This window comes from Ochotona curzoniae, unplaced genomic scaffold (assembly GCF_017591425.1).
Source record: "Ochotona curzoniae isolate NIBS_2020 unplaced genomic scaffold, NIBS_Ocur_1.0 contig_2599, whole genome shotgun sequence".
Classification (NCBI taxonomy): domain Eukaryota; kingdom Metazoa; phylum Chordata; class Mammalia; order Lagomorpha; family Ochotonidae; genus Ochotona; species Ochotona curzoniae.
In genome coordinates this window covers 321,958-335,797 of record NW_024465520.1, presented here as the reverse complement: position 1 = coordinate 335,797, position 13,840 = coordinate 321,958, and the positions used below count along the sequence as shown (strand labels likewise).

Genomic DNA, 13,840 nt, shown 5'->3' with positions numbered 1-13,840 from the left:
CATGGGGCCTGCTGGGTCCCGGCAGCCCAGCTGGTGTGGAAGTCCAGCGGAATCTGAAGAAAAGGGCTGACTCAGTAAATCACTAGCAGTTTACTTGAGCTGATTCCCAGTGAAAAGGTTCGGCACAGGCCCTGTGGTTTGATCTCCACATGACCTCGCCTGGGACACAGAGCTCCTGGGTCCGTCAAAGCCAGAAGCATGCGCTCTCTGTCAGAGAGGCAGAATGACTGGGGCAGGAATGTGAGAGCGATTGTGTGGCTCTTAAGAAGTGTGGGGCCCTTTCATGTCCATTGTAAGAAGAAAAGGGAATGTGTTGTGATCACACACAAGTGAATAACAGTGCTCTGCCAGGAAGATTCCAGAGTTACGAATTAATATTCAGCACCAAGCTCTCTTGTAATTTCATCTTCTTGTGTAGGCTTGTTATTTTTTAAGTGCTTCAAATCTGCTCCTCCTCTTTTAATGGAAGGCTTTTTTAACTACTCTCCCCACCCCAGTTGCCTTCGACTATGAAGAGAAAGGTTCAAAGGTGACACTAAAATTCCTGAAGTCACCAAGTCTGATCTTTACCCATATGGGGATGGCCTCAGAGTATCATTTCTTTTGGTACAGTAATCACAAAAATATTTAAATCAAGAGCAATAAAATGTTACTTGGGAAAATTACATTTTTCATAATATTGCTTGACCTCATAATTACGTTCACTAAAGGTTTTTTACGTATTTCTGAATGTCACTGTTTCTAGAAACTCTTGAATTCAAGAACTAGGGCTACTTCAGATCTGCTGTGTTCCAGCTACTGCCTTCTTGAAGCTGATCCTATAGATTGGGAAGTAAATACTAAGGAAAATTACAGTAGAAATAGATCGGTAGGAAAAGAACAATTTCTGTAGGAAATAGGATTGTAAGGATACACTTAGTATGTTTGCTGTAGACAAAAGCCTCATGTTTGTGTCACCCTCATTAAAAATATGACTGTACTGAAAAGCTCCCTGATGAAAAACATGACCTTTTCAATAAGAACTTGCCTGCATTATAAAGCAGGAGAACACTAGGAGAAAGCTTGCTGGGAGAATAGATCCGTGATGACTCAGCATAGCAGCGCTTCTCCAAAGGCCCTGGGGGTGCCCCCAGCCCCGGCAGGGGTCCTCCCCACCCAAGGGGCTTCGGAGGAGTTGGGTTTTTCCCTTTGGCCGCAGCAGCCATTAGTGTCACGGTCTGGGCATTTGCTTAATGAGTGAGGCCTGCAGAGGGACCAGGGCGTCCCTGGCACTGCTCATTGGAGGCCCTGTCTGTCATGATTTCCATCCAAATTCTCTTTCCCAGTGATAGCTGCCCTCCTATCCCATTATTCCTGTTTTGTTTGGGACATTTTTTTTTTATCCTTGCAGAGGGATGAGGTTCTTTTGAGCGGGGCGGGATGGTCCCTGACATTCAGAAGGCCCTCCCCCTGCTCCTCTCCCCATCATGGTTACTCCAGCACCCTCATATTCTTCTGTTCTTCCCTCAGACATCTCCACAGGCCCTTCTTGGGTAAATCAGGGACTGCTGCTGAACTCCACCCAGTCTGTGTCCACTCTAGACCTGACCCCTGGGGCCACCTTACCACAGTCAAGGTAAGCATTTTGTTACAGTTATGACAGTCCACCCCAAGAAGGCTTCCCCGTGGCAGCCCTTGCAGGTGCCATCCCCTTCCTGTATGGCACCACCCCTGCCTACCCTCCTCCCCACCATACACACACACCCTTCATAAACATGTGTGTTTCTGATTATTTGCCAGTGTGAGCCAGGTCTTGTGCTTGGACGCCGAAGTGGCCTTGGCAACTGGGCAGCTGCTGGGCCCCCACAGTCACCAGTCCAACAGCGCTGCCTCTCACTGCTCCGAGTCCCGAGGGGAGACCCCCTGCTCATTCAATGATGATGATGATGAAGACGACGAGGAAGACTCCTCCTCACCTGAATAAAGGCAGAAGAGCCTGGGCTTTGACCTGCGACGCTCCTGTGTGTGTTTTCAGTGTGAGCTCCTATTTTTTAAGATGATTGCTTCAGCCTTTGCCTTTGTTTGCACCGTGTGTGCGGCTACAACTCAAGAAACACCATAAGTGAATCACACCAAGGCCAGGATGATGGAACAGCGTGACTGACGGCTAGGTCTGCAACCCACAGCCCAAAGCGATGACTGTCGGCACAGGCAGGCCACCCATGCAGGGGCAGACCCTGCAGAACTGGCTGGTGTAGTGAGCACCTGACTTCAGGGAGGGACTTTTTTATGCCCCCTCTCCGACTCCTGGCCTTGGGAATCATTCTCCGAGCTGAGCTGCTCCTGGGAGCCATTGCTGCCACCTCTTTTTTTTTTTTTTTTTTTTTGCTTCTTTCTCCATGACCCACCCACAGCAGAAGGGCTGGGGGTGGTTCCGGCTGGGGTGCAGACAACAGTCCCCGTGGCCTCAGGCACACAGGTTTGACTGCTGGGCTGGGGAGAATCTTGTTGAGGTGCTTCACACCTCTGCAGCCTTAGAACAGCTTCTAGAACGGAGTGCGTGCTGCTGCTTCAGTACTTACGTGACATTTAGCATAATTTATAGTGGGAGCAATTGACCATGATTAGCCAATGCGTTGGTGCATAGAGTTGAACTAGGGCTACTTCTGCAGCCAAAATAGGACTAGAATCTCCATGTGTATTACATACTGCCAGACTGCCTTCTGCCAGCATTCTGAAGCCAGAGTTTGCCGGGGCGAGAAGCCCTCTCTGTGGTTTTCAGTCAGAGCTGTTCCGCTCCTACAAACGCTTCATTTAAGACAAAACTAAAGAAACACATCCATGAGCGGATCGCTTGCCTGTGGTCCCCTGCAGTAACTGTGAGGTTTCAGCCAGTGTGCAGTTTGTGAGAATGAACAAAATGTCATTACCTTTGTCTTAAAGTCAATTTCAAGAATATGAACAGCCATGTTTTCTTGTACATGTGACTTTCTCCCCCTAGCCCCCCCCCCATGTCATTCATCGCAGTGCTCTTACTAGATTCAGTCCTGGTTAAATTGCATTGGGAAGCCACCTGGTGTTTGGGCGAATAATGCTGAGCCCTCTGGGGCACTGGCAGGGAGGTAGTGTGAGTGAGGCAAAGTGTGCTGTTAGCCAAAGACACCAAGGGGTACTGGTGTTGCTGTGCTCCTGGCTCCCTGCTCGGCCTAGCAGAGGGATGTGGGGAAGGCTGCTGCCAGGTCCTGGTGCAGACACGACTTCATGTGAATGCCTTGGGAAGGGGCAGCCGATGGTGGGAAGATGACCTCTCAGACTTGAACTGGAGTCAGGGATTTCCTGGAGATGGTGTGGGTGTGTACATGGGCCCAGCACCAAGCTTGACGCAGATGGGCTCTTGCCTGAAAGCCAGGGGTGAGCGTAGACTCTACCCCTGCTGTATCTTTCTGGAGTTCTGCCATTGTACCCCCAGGGATGTGCAGGTGGGAGCTGGTAATGTTCTGTATTGAGGCTGTGTACACTTAACTGGCACGCTGGAGACAAAATTTCATTCTGGTGGAAAGGAGGCTTAGTGCAGACTCAGTGTCCATGCGCAGCCTGGAGGAGGGCAGCTGCAGTCAGTGGCCCGTCTAGGCTGGGATTTCCAGCCTACCCCAGCACCATCTGCAGCACTGGGCCGCCTGGCAACCGACTGCTTCTGACTGCTGCGTTCTAGCCCAGCACGATGCCACTAACCGCAGGCTTTCCCATCCCCATGCTTACCGGGGTCCAAGAGCCACAGTGTCGTTTGTCCTTTTCCTGGCCATGAAACATTGAGCTGTGACCCTGTTTCTGAACTGTGAGGCCCTTGGGGCAATAGCTGTAATGATACTACCACATGGGCGCGCGCACACAGCACTGGCAGAGCTCTTACTGGGGTTCTCAGGGGGTACCCTCTGTCTCTGTCAATTAGCTCAGCTGCTGAAGTGCAGCAGCATGGCACCCAGCATGGGCATCTGGTCAGGGCCACCAGAAGCTTGCAGCTCAGGGGTTCCACCCCCCGTGCAAGTGCTCACACACTGCACCTCCACCCTTAGGGTTATGAGGGGGCTGCCAGCAAGGAAACCCCACCTGGTGCAAACCCCAGGGAAGGTTTAGAGAGGCGGATCCGTGCTGGTATCAGCTCCCAGGGCTCATGGTCCTTGCCTTGGACGAAGCTACGGTCAGCAGCACATCCAGATCCCTGTGCTTTCCAAACCACCCACTCGGCCTCCTGCCTGCCCAGCGCCCTTGTGGTACCACTGCCTGTCCTGACCACACGTGACTAGAGGGACCTGTCTGCGTTTTCAGGGGCCCTTTAAATACCTGACTCCCTCCCTTCCTGGCAAAACAGCCTGTCCATGTGCAACAAGTCTGTGACACAGACCGTAGATCTGGGCTGCCTTCCCAGAGAGCATTGAGTAGGCAGGGTGTGCACCACAGGTGCAAACACCGCCTGCCTGAGTGAGTGCTATGAAGCCTGCCAGGGCTGGGGCTGTGCATTGGGTAGAACAGTGAGGGGCGCGCCCTTGTCCAACTCACCTGGAGAAACAGGTGCTCTGCAATGGCATTTCGGTTGCCCCAAGTTGTGGGAATTGCCAGTGTGAAGGGGCATGGGGCAAAGCTGCTTTGGTCTGTGAAGGTCCTATGACCTTGGGTCTTGGCTTGGTGCAAAGACAGTCTAAAAAGGCCAGTCTGTCCCTTATAATTGTGCCGGAAATTGCTGCCAAGTCCCTGGAGCCCACTGTTGCAGGGGCAGGTGTTGATTTTGAAGTCTGTTAAAGAGTTTTGAAGATTTGAAAACACCAAGCTTGGTTACTAGCAAGACTCCAATAAACCCTGTCAGTTCTCATGGTTCATTTCATTGCCTTGTCAAGCTTACACAGCAATACTGTAAGCTGTGAATGGTGTTTTTATTTAACTTCTAGGTTCCTGGCTAAGGGTCCGGTTTGGCTCTAGTCAAAGATAGTCAACATTTGAGCTAGCTTGAGTGAAGCTAAGGAAACAGCTACCCAAGTAGTTCTAGCATTCTGCACCACTGCACCCCAGGTACTGAGGACTGTGAAGGTGAACCTTTTCAAACCCACAGTGCTATCCAGGAGCCTGACCACATGGGCAGTGACGCTCAAAAATACATCTCCCAGCACCACAGTATTCCCCATGCTTGCACTCAAGCCAAATGCTGACCCACACAAGGGCACCCTGTGTGGGTGGGTGTTGCTCAAGGTTTTACCTTTGAGAAAAAATGAATGTCCATCCCAGCTACCGCTTTGCTCAGGAAAACAGCCCCCTTAACCATCTTGGAGATCCAACTTCCCGGTATATATGCTAAGGGAGAAATGGTAGACGCTAATCTCCCCTATTGTGGCCGTGTCTCTGGGTCCCCAACTGGGTGAAGACTTAAGTAATGTACAGTGTTCCTCGCCACATTCAAATGGAAGATGACATGGCATATTGCCATGCATCTTATCTCACACAAAGTGGCTTCCTGTGCTGCATTCAGTGCCGTCCTCCCTTTGCAGCTCCAGGGCATTGGGCTTTGGTCCTCCCTGACTATGGCCTCCTTGGAGGCCAGCATAGCCAAAACAGACTTGTACCCACCCCACGCCCGCCCACATTCATTCAAGTGTAGGGCCCAGGGCTATGTCCCCTGGGGAAGGCCATGTTTCTCAACCCTCCCCCCTCGCCCACCAGAGTCAACACCACTGAGGAGTGGAATTGGGACTCCTCTCCCATGCCCAGGCTGTGGTGTAAATAGTGGCCTGAGACTTAAGTCCCGAGGCAGGTTTCCCCTCTGTGGAGGGAATCCCATACCTCTACCCCCAAGAACCACTTCCTGCCGGCTGGTCAGTGGGGGCCTCAGAGGCTGAGTGACCAGTTGACCCCTTGGGGCCAGCCTGACTGTTAACCCAGCCCGTGAAATGCCTACTGTCGTGTGTTGCTAGGTGGTGGCCCTCTGCACACTGCAGGCATACCTCCTGCTCACACCGGCCATCATCACTAACAGCCTAGTCACACTCCTCCTGTGCCAGCCAGGGCTTGGCATAGCCTGTTGTGGATTGGAAGCTTCTGTGAGCCCACAGAGTTCTCTTCTTCCAGTCATGTCCATCTCTCAGTGCCATGAATAATAGCTGCCTGCTGATCACCCAGTGACTGGCTGCCCCCAGGGGCCACATGTCTGACCTCCTCCCAGTCCCCCTATCACCTTCCTTGCCCTCCGGACACAGAAGGACCATCTTTGAGCCCATCAGTTCACTCATATTTTTGTTTAAAGACACTCTGTCCTGACTCTGTACATTGAGGTTTTATTTCCAGAAATACAATTCTGCTTGTTCTGCAGGTCGGTACTGAGTGTTGTAAGCCATGTGGGAAGAAGGTACGAAGAGCCTGTTGGACTTGCCTGGCGTCTTGCAGTTCCTAATCAATGTGTCACATTATTTTGTAGAATTTCAAACTTTATAAATAAGTACTATTATTTTTATATGGAAATTTTATATGACAGTTTCTGTATACTTAATTACTCCTGGGTTTTCCAACTTTGCTTTCAGTAGATAAGGGACAAGAACCTAACCACGCGCAGTGTTTCCAATGTGGGGTGTTTCAGAGTACACACCCGCAGTGGGCTTTACTGGTGGTGTCAGCCTTTGCCCTAGGACTGCCAGGTACTCTGGCAGATCAGAAGCCCTGGACAACCATGACATTAGCTGAGGGGTGGTTTTGTCTCTTGACAGTGTGAGCACTGTCCAGCCTGTAAAATTAGAAGGAAAGAAAAGGCCTTAAGTGAGTCTGAGTGTAAGTTATGCTTAAAAAAACACAAAAATGTATTGAACTATTCTGTGATTTGAAGGAGATGTACTTTAGAGAAGAGTAAAGGATTTAAAATAACATTGGTCTCGTTCTTAGTGGGCTGCGGGGGCAGATACTGGGGTGTCCACTCATGAAGGACTGAGAGCCATCCCCACCCTCCCCTGTCCCCACCCAGCCTTCCAGAAGCTGCACCCCCTTCATCCTGGCTCAGTTCCAGCCATGCTGTCCCACTTCCCCTCCCTGTCTCATGTGCCACCTACCGCATGCATGCTGGGCATATCTGTTAGATAGTTAACGCTGCTGAATCTGTTAGCTCTGGGGGATCCTGCACAAAGCTGGTGGGGGAAAATGGACTGGAGAGCATGCATTTTGCTGCAGAAGATTTTGAAACCCATGCACAGTTGTTTCATAGTAAACATTTGCCGTGTTATTGTTGGGGGAAAATTTGCAACCCAGAAATTCCCATTCAATACTTATAATTCCATTTTTTTTCCAAGAGCATTTTTTAAGTATCAACCCATGATTTTCCAGAGACTACTGTGGATGCTAACAGCACAAAGAATTGTTGTGCCTTGACAGTTGCAGAAACTTGCCCCGAATATAAACTTAAGATGCTGTATGATCTTGCCTCAGACCAGGCCAGCATCAGAACAGCTCAGCAATGAGTACAGAATGTCACCTGGTCTCAGGAGCCATGGGTCCTGGTTCAGAGGAATGACAGGAACCCTGCCTGGAGCTGTGGCCTCTTTCGACAAGCTGGGCACGGGGACAGTGACAAAGTGCCAAAGGCATTACAACATCCCGGGGGAGTCAGCCCTGTCTACACATCCTAACAGGCAGTCACATGAGCACGTGCTTGAATGCTAATACCTGGAATTCCGCAGACCAGGTAAGGGTGGTGGTGGGCAGCCTGAGCTGGCCATGTTGCTCTGTTCCTTCATGGCACCACATAAGGTGTGCAAGGACACATGGAAGTAGCCCTCTGGCCAGGAGGCATGTGCCTGCATCCGGTATCTCAACATCTGTGTTGAGCCCTCATGCCACTTCCAGCTCCAGCTTCCTGTTAATGCGGCAGGCGCTGGCTCAAGTAGTTGGGTTCTTGCCATCTACATGGGGTACTGCGACCAAATTCCTGGCTGCTGATTTGGCTTGGCCCAGGCCTAGCTGTGAGCATTTGGGGAGTGAACCAGTGGATTCTCCCTTTTCAGATAAAATTAAGGCTGTGTGTGTGTGAGAGAGAGAGAGAAAAAAGATTTATGTATTTCAAAGACAGATTTACAGAAAGGAGAGACAAAGATCTCTGCTGGTTTACTCTCCAAATGGCCACAATGACCAGAGCTGAGCCTATCTGAAGCCAGGAGCTTCCTCTGGATCTCCTACCGGGTACAGGGTCCCAAGGAATTGGGCCAACTTCCATTGATTCCCTAGGCTATAAGCAGGGGGTTGGATGGGAAGTGGGGCTGCCAGGATTAGAACTGGCAACCATATGGGATCCCAGCATGTTCAAGGTGAGGACTTTAGCCACCAGGCCATCCCACAGGGCCCAACACATTGCTATTTTTTTAAATGTATATTTTTGATGATTACATGGTTGATCAGGGTGAGAAGGATTGAGGGTTAGGGAAAAGTGAGTAAAATTATTGTTTCTAAATTTTCTGTTTCTTCTTGTCTCTGAGGAAAAGGGAGAGATAAAAGGGGGAAGCCACACCCAGCCTTGCAAATGTCCCAGTACCCAGGGATGGGGACCTGCCACCAGATATAAACCCAGGGTCCCAAGGGTTCTGACCAAGTGGCTTGGATAGTTCTGAAATGCCGTCAATTTTACTGATCCTAGGGTGAGGCAACCCTCCCAATGTCCACTTGGCTGCCATAGTCGACCTAGAGTCTCCATTCACCCAGATTTTTGCTGTCCTCGTTTGCTGGGGGTAGTTGTCCAGTCCGCTCTGTTCTTCCTCTGTTACAGTACCAAATGGATTGCCATATTCTCCATGTGCATCAGGGTCTGCATCCACTGCTATTTTTCTTTTTAAGAGATAGGTAATGCTCCCAACTGCTGGCTTACTCCCCAGTGGCTGGAACTGGGCACAACCAAGCCAAAGCAGCAGCCAGAAACTCAGTCCATGTCTGCTGTGTGGGCGTAAAGGACTGTCATTTGTGAGACATCACCTGCTGCTTCCTTGGTTTGCATATGCAGGGAGCTGGAGTCAGAAGCAGAGAATTGAGCCGACATATCTCCATGTGGGGGGTAGGCATCTTACCCAGTGGACCAAAAGTCCAGCCCTTGGCAAATGATAAAGCACAGAAAGAACACCCTCAGGAAGGCAGAGTTAGGTCGGGTTACGGTTACCGGACTCCCATCACTGCTGGCATGGTGGCGCCACTTGTCAGGTTTAGGGATAGGGTTAGGGTTAGAATTTGGGCTGGGGATAGGAGTTAGGGTTAGGGTGAGTGTTAATGTCATGGTTCCCAGACTCCCACCACTGTTGGCATAGTAGTATCTAGTTTCAGGGTTAGTTAGGTTAGGATTACAGTTAGGGTTAGGGTTGAAGGTTAGGGCTAGGCCTGGGGCTAGGGTTAGGGTTAGAGTTAGGGCTAGCGTAATGGTTCCTGGACTGCCACCACTGCTGGCGTAGTTGTGCCTTGTGTTTGAGTTAGGGTTAGGTCAGGATTAGGAATAGGGTTAGTGCTTGAGTAGGGTTAAGGTTAGGGCTTGGTTATGGTTAGGATTAGGGTTAAGGTTTCTGGACTCTCACCACTGCTAGCAATGAGATGCTTCATGTTGGGATGAGGGTTAGGGTTAGTGTTAAGGGTAGGGTTTGAATTAGGGTTATTGTTAGGGTTTCTAGATTCCCACCACTGCTGGCATAGTTGTGCCTCTGAGTTAGGATTGGGGTTCAGTCAGTGTTTAGTGTTTCGGTGATTTACCGTTAGAGTTGGGTTAGGGTTAGGCTTGGTTATGATAAGGGTTAAGGTTTCAAGACTCCCACCACTGCTAGCATATTAGCACTTCATGTCAGGGTTAGGGTTAGTGTTGATGTTAGGTATAGGGTTAGGAGTAAACTTAGGATCAGGTTTAGTGTTATTGTTTAGGGTTAGAGTTAGGATTACAGTTAGGGTTAATGTTAGGTTATGGATAAGGTTAGCATTAGGATTAAGGTTAGGGTTTATAGAAAGGTTAGTTTGGGTTTATGGTCAGTGTTAGGGTTAAGTTTGGGTTAATGTTAGGGTTAAGTTTAGGGTTATTTTTAGGGTTATGATTAAGGTTTCTGGATTCCAACCACTGTCACATAGTGGTGCCTCATGTCAGGGTTGGGGTTATGGTTAGAATTGGAGTTGGGTTAAGGTTAGGGTTAGGGTTAGATTTAGTGTAGGGTAATCTTATGGTTATGGATAGGGTTCCTTGTTTGCAACCACTGCTTGCATATTGTTACATTTTGTTAAGGTTTGGGTTATTCTTAGGGTTCGGTTAGGCTTATGGTTAGGGTTACCAGACTCCCACCACTGCTGGCATTGTGTTTCCTTATATCAGGGATGGGGTTAGGGTTAGTGTTAGGTTTATTGTTCTGGTTAGAGTTAGCGTTAGGTTAGGGTTAGAGTTAGCATTAAGACTCTCACCACTACTGGCAGTTGGTGCCTCATGTCAGAGTTAGGGTTATAATTAGGGTTCCTGGACTCCTACCACTGTTGGCATAGTTCCTTGTGTCAAGCTAGGGTTAGGTTTATGATTAGGGTTAGTGTTCATGCTAGATTTAGGCTTGGGTTAGGGTTAGCATTAGGGTTACTGTTATGGTTATCTTTAGGATTAAGGTTATGTTTAGATTTAAGGTTAGGTTTAGAGTTTCCAGACTTCCACCATTGCTGGCATAGTGTGCCTCGTGTCAGATTTTTAGGGTTAGAATGAGGGTTGGGTTAGAGTTATGGTTAGAATTAGAGACAGTTTTAAGGTTAGGTTTAAGGGTTTAGGGTTAGGATTAGTGTTAGTGTAAGGATTAGTGTTAGGGTTTTGGTTAGGGTACAACTAGGGTTAAGATTTGTATTATTGTTAGCTTTAGGTGTATGGTTAGGGTTTGGTTAGGGTTAGCATTAAGGGTAGTGGAATCTACCCTCTGTTAGTAGAGTGGTGCCTCATGTCAGGGTTAGGATTAGTTAGAGTTAGGGTTGGGTTGGGGGTTAGGGTTAGGGTTATGGTGAGGATTAGGTTATGGGTTAGGGTTAGCATTCCACTTAGGGTTCCATTGAGGGTTAGGGTTAATGATAGGGTTAGGTTTCAGTTTTTTGGATAGGGTTAGGATTAGTGAATGGTTAGGGTTAAGGCTAGGATTCCAATTAGGAATAGGGTTGGGGTTCCAGTTAGGATTTGGTTAAGGGTTATGGATTAGCATTGCAGTTAGGGTCTGTATATGATTAGGGCTTCTGAATAGCATTAGGGTTAGTGTTAGGTTTAGGGTTACAATTCAGATTAGGGTAAAATTTTGGGTTTGGGGATTAGGGTTAGAGTTCCATTTAATTTTAGGGTTAGAGTTTGTGTTAGGGTTAGATTTATGGCTAAGGTTTGGTTAGGGTTAAGGTTACGGTAAGTGTTCCAATTAGGGTTAGGGTTACTGTTCCCTAAGGGTTAGAGTTAAGCTCTGTTTATTGTTTGGGTTAGGGTTAGGATTAGTGTAAAGCCTAAGGTTTGGGTTAGGATTAGAATTAGGGTTAGGTTCGAGTTTTGGTTAGGCATAGGATTACAGTTATAGTTCCTGTTAGGCTTAGAGTTTTCATTAGATTTTGATTTTTGTTTAGTGTTAGGGGTAGAGTTAGTATTAGAGTTAGCATTTCAGTTAGGGTTCTATTTAGAGTTAAATTTGGATTAATGTTAGGATTAGGTTTAGTGTTAGCATTCCAGTTATGATTTTATGTAGGTTTAAGGTTAGGGTTAGTGCTAGTATTAGTACTAGGTTGAGAGTTAGGATTCCATTTAGGGTTAGGGTTCAGGTTCTGGTTAGTGTTAGTGTTAAGATTGGGTTAGAATTAGGTTTAGGGTTAGGATTACTGTTCCTGTTAGGGTTAGGGTTATGTTTAGGTTTAGGATTAGATATGGGGTTCCTTTTAGGACTAGTGTTAAAGTTAGGGTGAGGGCAACATTTAGGGTCAGAGTTAGTATTAGGGTTAGATTTATGATTACTGTTTTGTAATGGTTAGGGTTAGGTTACGTTTAGAGTTAGGGTTAGGGATAGTTTTAGCATTATTGTTAGGGTTAGGGATTTGGTTACGGTTAGGGTTAGTGTAAGGGTTAAGGGTTAGGTTTAGGGTTATTGCTCTGGTCAGAGTTAGGGCTAGGTTTAAGCTTCCATTTAGAGTTAGGGTTAGGATTAAGATTAGGGCTAGGGTTAGGGTTATTGTCTCGTAAGCATTAGGGTCTGTGTTAAGCTTCAATTTCATGTTTAGGTTAGGGTTAAGTTTAGGGTTATGTTTAGAATTACAATTAAGTTACAGTTAGGGTTAGGGCTAAAGATTGGCTTATGGTTAGAGTTTGGGCTCCATTAATGTTTATGTTTACAGTTAAGGTTAAGGTTTGTGGTTTGATTCAGGATGGGGTTAGAGGTAGGGTTCGGCGTATTGTTCCAATAATTCTTAGTGTTAGGGTTTGATTATGGTTTTGGTTAGGGTTAAGTTTGGGATAATGGTAACAGCACCACTTAGTGTTTGAGTTAATGTTAGGGTTAGGGTTAAGGTTAGGGTTCATGTTAGGGATAGGGTTAGGCTTATAATTAGTTTAGGGTTAGTGTTAGTGTTTTTTTTTTTAAGATTTATTTATTTATTGGAAAGTCAGATATACAGAGAGGAGAAGAGACAGAGAGGAAGATCTTCCGTCCGATGATTCACTCCCCAGATGAGCACAACGACCAATGCTATGCCAATCCGAATCCAGGATCCAGGAACTTCTTCCAGGTATCCCACACAGGTGCAGGGTCCCAAGGCTTTGGGCTGTCCTCAACTGCCTTCCCAGGCCACAAGCAGGAAGCTGGATGGGAAGTGGAGCTGCCGGGATTAGAACTGGCACCCATATGGGATCCTGGCATGTTCAAGGCAAGGACTTTAGCTGCTAGGCCATGCTGCTGGGCCCTAGACTTAGTGTTTTTGCTAGGTTTAGTGGTAGAGTTATGGCAAGGTTAATGTAAGGGTTAGCGTTAGAGTTGGTGGTTAGTGGAAGGTTAGTGTTTGGTTAGGGCTAGTGTTATCATTAGGTTTAGTGTTACTTTTCTGGTAAGGGTTCGGTTTGAGGTTAGGGTTAGGTATAGTGTTTTGGTTACTGTTTTGGTAAGGGTTTGGGTTAGAGTTAAGTTACCATTTAAGGTTAGGGGTATGATTAGTGCTCTTTATAGGGTTATGCTTAGGGTTAGGTTTAGTTTAACAGCACTGTTCTGTGTTAGGTTAGGTTTAGGGTTACTGTTCCAGTAATGGTTAGCATTGTGTTTAGGTTTAGGATTTGGGTTAGGGTTCCAGTTAGACTTAGGCTTAGGTTTAGGGTTACTGTTAGGGTTAGGTTTATGGTATACGGCTCTGTATAGATTTAGGGATAGGGATAAGGTTAGAATTATGATTACTGTTCCATTAAGGAATAGGGCTAGAGTAAAACTTAGAGTTAGGTTTAGGGTTAGAGTTAGGTTTAGTTGTAGGGTTAGGTTAGGGTTACTGTTCCAGTAAAGGTTAGATTAAGGGTTGGTTTTTTTGGTAATAGCACCGTTTAGAGTTAGGGTTAGTTAGAATAAGGGCAATGTTTACTGTTATGGTTAGGGTTAGAGTTGGGGGTAGGTGTTAATGTTAGGGTTAGGGTTATTGTTCCATTAAGGGCTTGTGTTAGGGTTAGATTTAGCGTTTGGTTACTGCACCATTTAGGGTTAGGGATAGGGTTAGGTTTAGGGTAATGGCTAGGTTTAGTGTTAGGGTTGTGGTTATTTTTAGGGTTAGGTTTATAACCAAATCAGGGTTATGGTTGATGTTAGGGCTAGATTTATATTCAAATCAGGGTTAGTGTTGGGGTTAGTGTTAAGTT

General features: G+C 47.3%; 1 protein-coding gene across 9 annotated transcripts in view; it reads left to right on the top strand.

The window, feature by feature from the left end:
- The window catches only part of TFDP2 (transcription factor Dp-2), a 121,380-nt gene extending 114,501 nt beyond the window's left edge, over nt 1-6,879 (top strand). For all 9 annotated transcript variants that reach the window (XM_040974724.1, XM_040974723.1, XM_040974722.1 and 6 more), the window contains 2 exons: nt 1,510-1,615; nt 1,780-6,879. In XM_040974724.1, coding sequence (XP_040830658.1) covers nt 1,510-1,615; nt 1,780-1,963 — 290 coding nt within the window. In that variant the 3' untranslated portion in view covers nt 1,964-6,879. The remainder of the gene's footprint in view (nt 1-1,509; nt 1,616-1,779) is intronic.
- Nucleotides 6,880-13,840: the final 6,961 nt, after the last annotated feature.